Here is a 15,313-nt window from a genome sequence, read left to right on the forward strand (position 1 = left end):
ACATGATTAGATTAACTAAAAAATTAGTTATTTTAACTACTTTCTAGTCAACTACCCAATGGTAGTTGAATTTCTCGGCAACATTTTTTTTTCAGTTTAATATTTTACTTAATACTGTCAAAAATTTTGTACAATATTTGAATTTTATCCTGTTGTGTTTTGTAACATAGGTTTGGCAGAAAATAAACAATAGGACAACACCGTGGCAACCGGCAAACAAAATCGGTTGTTCTCAACTTCTTTTGCCAGCGATCTCCAAAGAAGCAACGCGAATTTTTGTAAGTATAACTTATTTTTTACGTAATAATTTTGTGTCCACAATTTTTTTCTTCAAATCAGTGGATGTTCTTTACAATTGTAATTTTGCACGTAAAGAAATGAACTGGTTATGGTATCCATATAAATATTGTTGAACATAATATATTGTTGCGTTATCCAATGAAATGGAAATTACAACTTTTCGTATGCGTATTTTCGTTTCAAAATATTATCGATGTGAGAACCGCATATTATATTATTGCATGAGATATGGATGTGCCAACCATATTTATAGTTGAGCTTTCCCATTCAACTATATGGATTTTGATATATGGTTGCCTCTTCCATATTACTATGATTCGGAGATCCATATTTAGTTCAAAAATTTGATACATGTTGCACCTAAATCACTTTCACGGCATCCATTTTTATAGTCTGAAACTGAAAGTTTTAACGTGTGTCTGCTGCATCTATACAAATCGCGTTGTTAATTTATGTATAAAAATTATAGTTGTGTATATAGTGTAGTGGTTAGAGTTAGTGTTTAGCATTCTTTAGGTGTGTAGGGTTCGTATCCCCTCATCTGTTAATAATTTATTTCGTAAATGTGCGGTTATTCTGTAATTGGCTTGTAATAATTAAAAATATCTGTATAAAATATCTCAAGTTTAGTGAATTAACTGTTTAAAATTTTTTGTCTTTGCAAATATATCATTACTTTTTGAAAAACGCATCTTATAGAAAAATTTTATCGATAAGCGGTATATACATAAAATACATAAAATATACCTTTATAACTATGGATCACCCAACCATATAAAACCATATAAAAATAAAGGATTAATCTTTTAAAGATCTGTAAATAAAATCAATAATAAGTTTAAGGTTATGTCTAAATAGTACACCGTCCGACACAATTTTTGACCCACAAAAAAATTTAACATTTTCGGAAACTAGGACCCAAAAAAATACCCGTTTCTTGCCGTTTTGCTAGATCAAGTCATTTGTGGTTTTTTAGGGGTGAAAACAACCCCTAAATGAAAAGTGACAAGATATCTTTTAAAAATTATTAATATTTTATAAAACTTGGTATCTGGGGGTTTTCGGGGTCACTGATTATTAATCTGATGTCAGATTTTCAAAATTCAAAATGGTGGTCAAAATTTTAAAAAGTTATTAATTTTTTATTTTATATCCGCCATTTTGAATTTTGACAATTTAACATTAGATTTGTCATTAACGACCCAAAAAACCCCTAGATATCAAGGTTTTAAAAAAATTTAATAACTTTTTAAAATTTTGAGCGCCATATTGAATCCGCCATTTTGAATTTTGAAAATCTGACATCAGATTAATAATCAGCGACCCCGAAAACCCCCAGATACCAAGTTTTATAAAATATTAATAATTTTTAAAAGATATCTTGTCACTTTTCATTTAGGGGTTGTTTTCACCCCTAAAAACCACAAACGATTTGATCTAGCAAAACGGCCAGATACGGTTTTTTTTTTTGTGTCCTAGTTTCCGAAAATGTTAAAATTTTTTTTGGGTCAAAAAAAAAGTTGAATTTTGTCGGACGGTGGTATAAATTGAAAATTAAAGAAACTAGAAATTTTTTACCCCTTTAAATAATTAAAAATATTATTTACCAAAAAAAAGTTTTTCTAAAAGAAAAATAAACTTAAAATCATTAAACATTTTTTTTTAAATTTATCTCGTAAATTTTATAAAAACACATTTTTTGATAGAAATGCGTTTCTAGGAATAGAACAATTTGACAGGGAGGTTGAGTTGTGTGACAAAATACAGGTATAGTCGCGATAAGAAAGAAAATTATATTATTAGAAAATTCAAATTATGTTTTAAAAGAAATAATTAAATTATAGTATATTTTTTATCAAAATTATCAAATATCTTTTTTATAATTAATACTATTAGGATTGTTTTTTATATAGAACATTTATTATTATTTTTTTTGCCAATCTTAAAATTCTGTGACAAAAGAGTAATTTGTCGTTACGTTTTGTTTTATCTTCTTTCCACCCGGGGGTTAATTACAGTAAAAAAAACTGTCTTTCCCGGCGTTAAAGTGTCAAAAAAAAAATATATATATATATATATTTTTTATAAATAAACAATTTTTCTATCTGTTAAAAATGTAATATTTTTTATTAAAAAAAAAAATTGTTAAAAACTTTGATTACAAAAAAAGAGAATGTCTTTTTTAACCATTAAAATTGGTTCACAAATTTAAAAATTTTTTCTTTTATTTCTGTATTTAATAGTTAATTTTGCTAAATTTTTTTAAAATTTATAAATAAATTTTTATTGAAATCTTTACTTAATTTCGGTATATTCTATAAGTGTCTCTAATGTTCATTAATAAATTATATTTTAAAAATTTAAATTAATAATTAGTAATAAATATTAATTAATTTATTAAAGTAATAAAAATTAATAATAATAATAATAATAATAATTGGTTATTTAATATGAAATAAATTTATATTTAATGTGGTGTTGTTTGCTTAAATTTATATTTTTAAAATGATATTGTCGAGGATCGTATAGTTATTCTGACTTCTCAAAGAATAACTTTCCAGTAAATCAATATTGAAACCTATTCATTGTATACTTCTTGCTGGTATATGATTAACGCTCGTTTGGTGACATTAATATCACGAGATAAGTTGTCATTGTGCTTGCAACCTTTAAATAAAAAAATATAATAATAAGAAACCAACATAAAATGAAAGTTTCATTTCTTAATTGTTATTTAATTATCATAAAATTAATTTATTACCGCTAATAAAACAGAGAGATTAATTTTGAACAATCCAAAAGCCGTAAAGTAAAAAGTATTAAATTGATAGTATTGACCAATTAAACAGATATCCTAAAATTAAATAATTTTAGAAACGTTCAAGATAAAATTTACATTATTAATATTAATAATAATAATAATAATAATAATAATAATAACAAATTATATTCAAATTTCACCTGTTTTTCACTTGAAGAAAAGCAGTGAAAAAAATTTGGTGAAGATATAATTCCACCCATTTTATTAGCCTGTAATAAAAAATTGATTTATTTTCATATTATATATTTCACAAGAAACTCTACGAATGAAATATTTATACATAGAATTTAAAAAATTTATTTACCTCACTTGCTGTTAAATTGCATACTATTGCTATTGCTAGTAAAAGTATGATAAAAATTAACGATATAAAAAAATTATTTGAAATAACAAAAAAATTATCATTTTTTGAAACAGCTCCAAATATTTGTAAAACACAACTAAAAAATAAAAATGAAAACCAAATTAAAAGTTTAATTGAATACATGGATTTTAAAATTTTTGCTGCTGATATTAAATAATCATGATGTTGCCAAATATCTCGTGAATGAAATTTATTTCTATGAAATTCATCAATTTTCATTTCAAATGTTAAATCTGAAAATAATTGAACATTATTTCTAATTAGTTAAATTAAATTACCAGTAATTGTCTAAATTATTATTATTATTATGAAGCTTTATTAAAAATATGTAAATTTTCATAACAAACCTCGTGTTATTTTAAAATTAAGATCTTGAAATCTCAAATAAAGAATCATTGCAAAAGCGATAAATTTAAAAATTGCAAGTGCCAGGGTTGAAGAGAATATTAAAATAGACATTGCCGTGATATTGGGATATTTTTTTTCAAAATTCCATGTAAGTATTTCAGTTGCAAGAATAATTAGAAAAAATACAAATAATCCAATCCAACTTAATGATGCAAATTTATTTTTAAAATAATTTTCATATCTCGTTGACACATCATATTGTATGATGTAATTTAAAAATTCTTGTTGCATTTTATCACAAAATATACAAGTTAAAATATCCGCAACTATACATATTGCTGAAGAAATCATAATTATAATATACAATAGTTGAACTTTAAATACTGAAATTTCATTTAGAAAATATCGAATTCTTTGAATATATATATAACAAGATAAAATTAAAATTATTAGTGAATATATTAGAGCATTTTTAGACCATGTGAAATTTCTTTTATTTATTGTATAAGGAGCAATGCCAAAAATACGAGCTACTTGTAAAATTGGTTTTAAATCGCGAATTAAATTTTCTTCCGCACGTTGTTTTGCAAAATTTTTTAATTTAAATGTCGACATTTTTGCAAGTGAAACTGTAAAAATTTTACTTTCTTTAGAAAAATGCATTTTGTACTTTTGATTATAAAAAATTTTTTTTTTTTTTTCTTTTTGAGAATATTTTCAAGATAATATAATTGATATTTAATTATAAAATTAGTATTAGTTCTAAAATATAATTTCTTTAACACGAAATGTATAAAAAAAAACTTTGTTAAAATTTTCTTATACTATTGTATTGCCTTTGAAAAACTTTTTAATACTGGATATACTGTAATGTTATTAGTTCTATCGATTGGTAAAATTTATTATTTAAATGATTGACATGAAACATATTAAGTTGTTGTAATAGATTAAAAATTAAATGTAATCAATTGATTGAAAGAAAACAGATGACATTATTTAATTGGAATTAATATACAAAATGGTTATCTTATCTTTTTTATTTATTTTTGAACTATTTATAGTTTTTTACACTTAGCAAAGGACTGACATTGACTTTTGCATTTTATGCTATAGTCAAAAAGTCAAAAAATTGTGCGATCACTTGTAAAAATATTAAAATATTATTAAAAACACGACCGTCTTTAAAAGTTGATAACTCTATTCAAAATTATCGTAGAAAGTTTTTTATAGGGTTTTTTGGAAAGATTATTAAATTTGACCTAAAATGATCTTATACTCAATACAGGTGTTCAGTTTTTTTTAAATTTTCATCGTCCAATTTTGCTGGACTGTAATATACTGGGTAATTTTTATGTTCCGGACCCCCTAAAAAAATTTTTTTTTAATTCTACTTTTTTAAAAAAAAAGAAATGAAGAAAATGAGATTAAAAAATAAATTTTTAGAGGGTCTGGAAAATAAAAATCACCCCATATATCTTATTAATAATAAAATTTCAATAATACAGTAAAAATTCCCTAAATGTCGTATTCCAAATGTGTCTGATTTTTTCTCCTTGTATAAGCTCCGAAAGTATGTTTTTTGAGGTTAAAAAAAAAAAAAAACTAACCAACTTTTGAAATGTGACCTCGGATTCGGATTCAGTAACCCAAAATACGTAGGAATAGACTAGCCCTCTGATGGTATTTATTAAATTCGCTTAAAAGATACTCAACAAGTTTATATTACTAATTGCTACATTTTCGTAATCCTTTATCATCAAGTTTTTAATGACACCATTATGAAAGAGGAGACATTATTAGGGAGCCGAAAATTTGTAAAAAGAATTTATTATCAATGAAGAAATATGAGTTACTGGGTGGGTACATAAATTTATTAATTTAATAAATTCTGTTTGTAAATTCTTCAATATCACACCGCATTTATTCCAAATTTATTCAACCACCATTGAAGCAGAAATATTAGTGTACATAGATTTAACATCTATAGGGAGACAAGTACATACATATTTGGAACGTCCATTTTACCAACTAGTTCCCAACCAATATGTTGCAAATTTAAAAAAAGTACGCGTTTCTTTATTTTTTAATCAGAAAAATAAATTTTATTGTGAAGTTAATTATCAAACAATTGGTTTGCCAGTATGATTTGAGATGCATTATGGATTGATTAAACCATAACTTAGTGATATTTTAGTACCTCAAAGTAAACGTCATTGTTAGCTATATTGTATGTCCGGTAGTTTGGCACATGTGTGTGCCTGCAATTTACACGCCCAAAAGTTCTAGTACAATAATTATCTCAGTTAACAATCATGCGACGCATGTTACATAATATTGACGTGCGAGTCGTAACACACGCATATTGTGTTCACGAAGTGATGGCTGCACTAGAGAATGCATAAATCGTAATTTAGAAAAAAACTCCATGAAGATAATATAAATTGTTAGAAAGTTATAGAATTTAAAAATTTCAGGAAATATTCAGTAACCTCTGTAGTTATTTATGAGAGTAAAGAATTATAGCATGGAGAAGGAAGAGAGGTCTTTGAGTATAGATAACAACGACTCGGTACAGACCGGGACGGCTTCCCTTTTTTCGATCCTTAAAGGAAGTCGGGACAGACTGTTTTATATGTTTAATATTGGACAAGGATTTTAAATAATTTAATAAATTTGGTTTTTCTCTGTTATGTACTCAACAGTGTTTTGTTGTGTTTTATTGATTAGCTCTGAGAATCATCCCGAACATAAATAGTCAGTAGCATATGAGAGAACAGGTCATTAATAGAGAGGTTATTGTAAGAGGGAGAAAGGTAGAGTCTAAAACCACAAGCTATCCTCTTCTATAAACTGCCAGTACGCAAGCTTTTAGGGTATGTTCACACTATTTCATGCATGCACTGTGCACGCATGCAGAAACATTTGTCCGGTCACACTTCAACGAAATCCAATGAATGTTTAGTAATTTTTTAGTTAAAACCGAAATTTTTGGAAAATTACTGGTTGGCAACACTGCTTGTTTATAGGTTATGATATATATACAAGAATAAGCAGTAATATATCGTTTGTTTAAATTTAAAAGTTTAAATTTTTCTGGTAAATTAAGAAAGAAAATAATACAGTTTTCCAGTGGGCAAAAAACCATGTTCGTTCTAAAAAAAATTTAAGAACGTTTCATGTTCGCCAAATAATGTTTTAAAACATTTTAAGAACATACACGGAGAGAAAAATCTGCCTTTTATAGTATGAAATAGATTGCTGCTATTTTTCTTTAAACTTTTCATACTAATAGAGCTAAGATTTGAGAATTTTTAGCATGAAACTTGTCTATGCTAATAAAGTTTGTCATATAGCCTCTTATTACATACTTATTATACTTTTAATCCAACGGCGCCATGCGAAGATCGCACATAACATCATCCTACTATGTTTGCATAAGTTCTATGCTTTTTCGGGGATAGACTCTTGCAACTGGCGATTAGGCCACGCCCACCTTTACTTAATTGGAACTGCCCTAATCGCCAGTTGCAAGAGTCTATCCCCGAAAAAGCATAGAACTTATGCAAAAATAGTAGGATGATGTTATGTGCGATCTTCGCATGGCGCCGTTGGATTAAAAGTATAATAAGTATGTAATAAGAGGCTATATGACAAACTTTATTAGCATAGACAAGTTTCATGCTAAAAAGACATACGATTGTACTATAATTACTCAAATTTCATGCCTATATAGCATAGAAAATTTCTGTGCATTAAATGTAAACCTTTCTATACTATAAAAGGCAGATTTTTCTCTCCGTGTAGATATTCAAATAATGTTCTGTAACATTTTTTAGCTGACATGAAACGTTCTAAAATAATTTTAAGAACGTTTTTGAAACGAATATAGATTTTTGCCCACTTGGTTATTATTTTTTAAATGTATATATACGTTCCACGTCAAACAGATCAGTTTCATTTAAAACATGGCTTTTTAAAAAATTCAAAATGGCGGCCAAAATATGACACATTATATGTCTGAAAAATTGAAAATTTATAATTAAAACATTATAAAAGTAGCAAAAAATGTTTAAATAATCTCTAAATTAAGCACTAGTAATGTTAACACAGAAAATAAAAAGGCATTAAAATAATAAGCGTTGCAGCTTATTTTAATGCCTTTTAATTTTCTGTGAAAGTATTACAAAATGAAAATATATCGACAGTTTTCAAAAATTCAAAATGGCGGATCAAATAAAGTGGAAAAATTGATTAAACTCACTTAAAACTTGTTACTCGGGGGTTTTTGAGCTCGCTGCAGCGAATACAAATCCTACGTCATTTTTACAAAATTCAAAATGACATAGCCAACTTTTTTTTCAAATACAATGTTTTTTTTTTTAATTTGTCGACTATATTGGCTCTACCATTTTGAATGATGAAATACTGACGTCAGATTCGTATTCAGCGAGTCTAAAAATCCCCGTGTAACAAATATCAAGTGAATTAAATCAATTTTTAAATTTTTTCCGACATATTGGATCCGTTATTTTGAATTTTGAAAATTGTTCATATATTTTCATTTTGTAATACTTTAGCATTACTATAGTATTGCTCAAATGATCACTGATATTTGACAACATTATCAGCCATGACACTTCATTATGCAGTTTCTTAGCTACCGCGCATGCGTTACTAGAAAGAGATAAAGATTGGTTTTCTTTTCTTTTTCTATCGAACGAATATTTACGTTAAGTGCTCTAAATAATTTTGAGACCCTTGAAAAAAATTCAGTCCTACGCCTCTGAAAACAAAAGAGTTAGAAAGAAAAAAGAATTCTTCTTTTACTCACAATTTTACACTTCCATACTTTGTTTTTACGTAATTAGTGTAAAAATTTTAAAATCATAATTAATAAGCCGCGTTTAATTTTCTTACAATCACGTGTGATTTCAAATTCATTTTGAAGAGTGGGGATCAGTTGTCAGAAATATTGATACGTTCAACGTGCGGTCGCGTTCATGATAAAAACCACGTGTTTATATTTGTATAATTATATAATTTTTACAAGAGTAAATTTTTATCTTTCGGGAGTGTTCGTATTTTTTAAACCCGTGATGCGACTGTCATATAGGGTATTGAATTTATTTTTTTTTTTTAATTATCTTTTATGTAAATTAAAATAATTTGTCAATATCGAAAGTGTTCGTAATGTTTAAAATCGCGATCGTATGTAAAAAGTAAATAATGATAGTTTCTTACAGTTAACACGTGTTTCGTGAGTGTTCGAAATGTTTAAAATCGTGTGTGAGTGTTCTTTTACTTCAATTATTGTGGACTGGACCAGAAGAAGTGATAATGCCATCAATTCGTCGAGGAAATCCACGAACGGTAAGTCCTTTTTTTTCTAGGATCGTAGCGACATAATCTAAAATGTTTAATTTTATAAATCAGACATTTTTTTGTAAAACAAGTTCTAATAATTTTAAATGAAAACCCTTCGCCCATCACGAGTAATTTTGATCTAAAATAAATATGTGGTTTTTATAAATATTTTCTGTGATATCACGTCCACCGAATTTGAAATTGGCATTTTGAGATAAATGCGTCGAAAATTTTCAATAAGAATATCATAATTATAGAAAAAAAAATTTTAGAGCTTACTCATGCGTCCCAAAATTTTTTAGTACATGTTTTTTCTAGAACACTATTAAGTTAATTAAATTATTATTTAAATAATATCCTGAACAAATATACAAAAAAGCGCAACTGTGAAAAGCTGAAAAAAATTTTTGTTTTTCATTGTACTTGGGCAAAGTTTGGGTCAACCCAACCTGGCCCCAACTGGGATTTCCCAAAGTATTCCCAAACTGAAATTTAATTTAATATTCTGTTATAAATAAATGAAAAAATGAGAAATAATAAAACTAGTTAATTATATTTATATTTAGTTTATATGCCGTTTGGAGATTTTTCCAAAAGCCAATATGGGCAAAATTCACATTTAAGAAAAAATAAGGAAATTGAAAACTTTAGTTAATTATATTAATGCTTAAAAAATACCTTCCCTGAATAAATAAAATGTATGTCAAGTTCTTAGTTTTTAATTTATTGAACTAAGCTAATTAATAATAATAATAACTTAGTCGTTTTTTGAGTTTGGGCTTTCCCACTCTGATCCCATTCTCAATCATTTATTTCCTATTTTTATTCAATTTATTAATAATAATTGAACATAACTAATTTAATAAATTATTTAAACAAAATTTTGACTTCAACGACAACTATACTTTGGTACTTATTAATCTAAATTATTACTGGTAAAAATGTTAAATTAAGTAAGTGATATTTTTACTATAATAATTAAAAATTTATTATATTTTAATTTATTGTCTAACCTAATCATATTTTTCACATCTTTGATACTGAGAAATTAAAACTTGTCTGCAGGTACGCGTCGTTAGCATAGTGGTTAGAGCGTTAATCTATAAGTCCGTAGGTCGTAGGTTCAATTCCCCTCGTGCGCAGTTTTGTTTATTTCATAGGTTTGCGTTATTTCTAGATTTTAATTTATAAGTTTTACCAAAACTTGAAAATCTAATACATACACTATTATTTAATTTTTAAATTATATAAATATTTTTTTCACTTTTTTTACTATATACATTGTTTGTTAGTCGTCATCTTTAATACAATTTAATTTAAAAGGAAATTATATTTATTCATTTAATTTACTCTTTTGTTAATATTTGACATTAAAAACTCGTTTTTCTTTTCTTTTAATAAGTCATAATTTTATTTTAGTCATTGTAAATATATATATACACTTCCAACGACGTCAGATAAACGTTTCGAAATCACACGTATGTCATTTTCAATATCACTGTAATAATAATATTTTCATAATTAGTAATTTACTATATCTCGCGATCATATTAGTTTAACCGTTGTTTTTTAACCTATACTTACATGGATACTTAAAAGAAAATTTTTTTATTAATTTAGTTAACCTCAAAACCGGATTCTATGTTGCATTTTTTTAATCGCAGTTGAGGCAGAAAAAAAAATGCAACAGAGAATCCGGTTTTGAGGTTAACTAAATTAATAAAAAAATTTTCTTTCAAGTATCCATAATTATTAATTAACAATTATAAATAAAAATGGAATAACTCAATCTGGCCCCAGCTGGGATTTCCCAACCTTGGGAAATCTTTGGGATCAGCGTTACGCGCCCAGTTTGGGCGTTGTCTGGGTTGCCCACTTTGGACAGTGGGAAACCCAGTCTGGACCAAACCCAGTCTGGACCAGATTGGGACCCAGTCGACTTTTCCACACGGGTGGGAATAATTCTCCTCTTATGCCCGAGAGTTTATCTCGAAAATTTAAAATTTTGAAATTTTTTGTTCACTTTATTTTTTATATTATTTCTCACAAATTTTTTTTTAAATGATTTAATATTTTAATGATTGTTTACTTTCATATAGAACTATTTACCAAAGTTTATAGGTAATTGAAAAAGTTAAAATTTTTGACTGGGACGTTTGTGGAATAATCCCCTATAAGTATGCGTTATTTTTATTGTGAAACGTGAGTCTTTTTAAATGTATAGATTTATTAGATAAACGGTAACTGAAGTTGTAGCGTCACCTCTGATTTTTTCATTGTATTTATTTCCCATTCCTTATACTCTGACCGACTATAGATATATTTATAAATAATTTTATGTTTTTCTTAATAATCAATAATTTTATAAAATTCCTTTACAAATTTTCAAAATAAACTAAACTAATTTGTTTATGTTCACATATAAGAATAGTTTAATATATAAATTATTAAAAGTAGAACGCTGCATTATCATCGTTTGGTAAATATACAAATATATTAAACCGAGTTCAATGTATTATCTTTTTTATCCACAAGTGAATATCGTAGAAATTGTCTTCTGCTACATAGATATAGATATTTTTTAACATAAAAAAAAAATAACGTGTCTTAACCAACAATGGCTACAACTAAAAACATGGAATGCATTGATTTTTTGGAATTCCAGGTAAAATTTTTATTGTTAATTAATATCAACATTATATTCATTAATAATCTAATATAATTTATTAAAAAAAATTAATTTTTTGTGTTATTTACTCATTTTAACGAACTATATCATTTTATAGTTTGCATTCTAACCTTAAAAACCGGTGAACTTACAAAATTTTTCTTTAAAACTTGAATGAAAATTATTCAAAAATTTTATTAAAAGAATAAAAATTATCTACAATTATTTAGAGAACAGTATAAAATAAAAAAATAGCTGAAAAATTAGATCATACATTTTTATTAATGTACGTGAAAATATTAATTTAAAGATTATTTTTTTTTTTTTATTTCACTGTTGGCGAAATTTTCTAGTCTAAAGCTGGCACTTAAAATTTCAATCATTGAAGATATGAAAATATAAAATTAACATATAGGATATCTAAAATTTCAATATTTATAAAAATTACGTTTTGTTACAAAATTTAAAAAATGCATTTAGAGTACCTAACCTCAATGTTATTAACATTCAAGTTAGTTTTGGTGTTTATAAATTTTTTTTTTTTGTTTAATTTAGTCCCTATAAATTGTTATTTTGATATAAACAACAAATTAGTTAAAAAAAATTAAATACATGAGACAAAAGTTTTGAACGTTTAAATAAACGACATTTATTTTTCAACTTCTTTAAGTACTAATTTTATTACAAAATATTTGTTTAATTATCTAAAAAGAAGTTATTAATTAAATAATTGTTTAATTTATTGTTTTATTTTTTATTGTGATCATAATTTTTAATAATTTATAGATTGAAAAAAATATTTCGTTCATTTGAACGTTCAGAAATTTTGGTTCATTAAATACTATAATTTCAATATAGAAAAAATTTTCAAAATTGTAATACTATAATCGAAAATAGTAATAATAATAATAATAATATAATAATAGAACTTAAATTTTTCGAACATTATTAAATTCAGATTTTCACAAAACCAATACTTTCTATATGGGGCATTTCACGGGAAATTTTCATTCAAAATTTTTTTTCACTTGAAACATTTTTTTCGAAATCCAGATGAAAAATAAGAAAATACGTATTTTTTTATGTTATGATTTTTTGAAATTTAACGTCACCAGAGGCAGTGTATTTTTGAAATATTTTTTTTATCTATTGTACTAATGAATAAAAAATTATGCTGTATATGAAATTTGTTCACTTTTTCTCAAATTTTTCAAATATGTGCTAAAAAATAACGTAAAAATAACGGAAGCAACAAAAAAATTGAAATTAAATTTAAAAAGTGAGTTTTCTCAAAGATGGACAGCTTCGAATTTTAATTTTTTTTTTTTTTTTGCACTGAAGAATTTTTTCTCCTATCTGCAAAAGTGGTGTTTTTAGTTTTTAAATTACAGTTTTTAGTTTTATTAGTACGGCTCACAGAATTTCAAGCAGTTATACTTTAAATATAACCTTTTTCCATTATCATTTATTTATTTGTTTTTTTTTATTTTCAAAAATACATACTATAAATTTTTACGTCTAACTTAAAAATTGTAAATAGTAATTTAAAAACTGAAAACCCCACTTTTGCAGATAGGGGAAAAAATTCTTCAGTCATCAGAGATTGCAGTGCAAAAAAAAAAATTAAAATTCGAAACTGTCCATCTTTGTGAAAACTCACTTTTAAAATATAATTTCAAATTTTTTGTTGCTTCCCGTTATAGGTACGTTATTTTTGAGCACATTTATGAAAATTTTGAGAAAAAGTGAACAAATTTCATATACAGCATAATTTTTTATTCATTAGTACAATGGATAAAAAAAATGTTTTCAAAAGTACACTGCCTTTGATGACGTTAGATTTAAAAAAAAATTATAACTTCCTTTATTTTTATCAAATAAAAAAATAAGAAAATACGTAGGGTCCACCTGTTCCCATTTTTCTTATTTTTCATATAGATTTTGAAAAAAAATGTTTTGGGGAAAAAGAAAATTTTAAATGAAAATTTCCTATAGAATGACCTATATATTCATTATTGTAGTGCATATAACATAATAAATGCTTTTTGAAACATATACACTAGAACGTCAATCGAGAACACGTCAGTCGAGAACAGAGCAAGGGAACACTTGAAGGGAAGTGGGGAAGCGGGTAGAATTTAGGTTATGACTGACGCCAAAGTCGTACTTGTGATTTTTAAATTTAAGGTGGATTCAGTGCCCCACTAGTGAAAATCCCCTAGATAGAATTCACATTGTTGCGTAAGGCCCTTCATACGGCCCTGAGTGTTTTTATTTTCGAGCGATAAAAATCGCGTCAATCGAGAACAGCACTGCACATTCGTCTGTTCTCGATTGACGTTTTAGTGTATAATAAATTAACTAATTTATAATTTATATTTAGAAATTATTTAAAAAAAAAAAATTTCTTACTTCTAGGATTCATTGAAAAAAATGCGACAAATGGACGATAAAATAATATACTTATTGAATACAATTTTACCAACTGATTCATTTAGAGGACAAGTGGATCCAACAAATCAGTGTAAAAATTTATTTCAACAAATACAAACGGAACATTCACAACGTGAAATAGCAATAAAAAAGTGTCTAGACATTTCACGTGAAAGAGTGAAAAATTTAAAATCACAAAAAGATGCAGCGGCACAAGATGATATAACAATATTGAAACAATTAAGAAAAGAACAAAGTACATTACGTTTACTTGAATCAGAATTAAGTGTTGAGGAAGTTGTTAAAAAACGTACAATTTCTGCTTATAATGAAAAGTGTCGTAGTTATTATAAACCTAATTTACAATCATGAAACAAACTTAATTCATTATTTTATGACATTAAGAATGGATCAAATGATTATTGTTTTAGAATATATTATAATGCCCGGACTAATTGACGAACAAGTAATGACAATTTAATGAATTATACATACATTTATCTGTTATATGTATAAGTAATTGTGTTCTCTTTTTTCCAATATTTTATTGATATGATTTGTTTAGAAAATTATATATATTATATATACTTTATTTGAAAATTTTTAAACAGTATTTTATTTATTATATAGGAGGCAAAATTTCTGAAGTGTACTGATTCAAAAAAAAAAAATTTTTTTTCTTAGATCGGGTTGTAATTTGCATAACATTTAGTATTATAGATAAGTACTTCAACCATAAATTATTATTATTAATTTTTATCAAAAACTGTAGAGGGGGAAGAGGATTAAAATTTTGGTTAAATTTGAACATTAGATTTTTTGAAAAATCAAAATACAAAATACATTTTTTTTAGTATACAACGCAAATCTTCAAATCTTCTTTATTTCAATTATTTAACAAATTTTTAACTAAAATTCTTCACTAAATTAATTATTTTTAATAATTTTAATGAAATTCTTCACAAATTCAATTATCTTGAACTATTTTTCAATTAAAATTTTTATGAAATTTAAT

General features: G+C 25.6%; 2 protein-coding genes across 3 annotated transcripts in view; both read left to right on the forward strand.

Moving 5' to 3' along the window:
* Positions 1–15,313, forward strand: part of LOC127288326 (uncharacterized) — a 278,443-nt gene that overhangs the window by 135,008 nt on the left and 128,122 nt on the right. For both annotated transcript variants that reach the window (XM_051315725.1, XM_051315724.1), the window contains exon 6: positions 171–278. In XM_051315725.1, the coding sequence (XP_051171682.1) occupies positions 171–278 (108 nt within the window). The remainder of the gene's footprint in view (positions 1–170; positions 279–15,313) is intronic.
* LOC127288323 (protein MIX23) lies at positions 11,714–14,898 on the forward strand. Its single transcript, XM_051315721.1, has 2 exons — positions 11,714–11,862; positions 14,284–14,898. Exons 1-2 carry the CDS (start codon positions 11,815–11,817, stop codon positions 14,668–14,670), a joined length of 435 nt encoding a protein of 144 aa, XP_051171678.1. The 5' UTR covers positions 11,714–11,814; the 3' UTR covers positions 14,671–14,898.

The sequence above is a fragment of the Leptopilina boulardi genome, unplaced genomic scaffold (genome assembly GCF_019393585.1).
Source record: "Leptopilina boulardi isolate dan_hultmark-lab unplaced genomic scaffold, ZJU_Lbou_2.1 LbouV2_384, whole genome shotgun sequence".
In the NCBI taxonomy this organism is placed as follows: Eukaryota; Metazoa; Arthropoda; class Insecta; order Hymenoptera; family Figitidae; genus Leptopilina; species Leptopilina boulardi.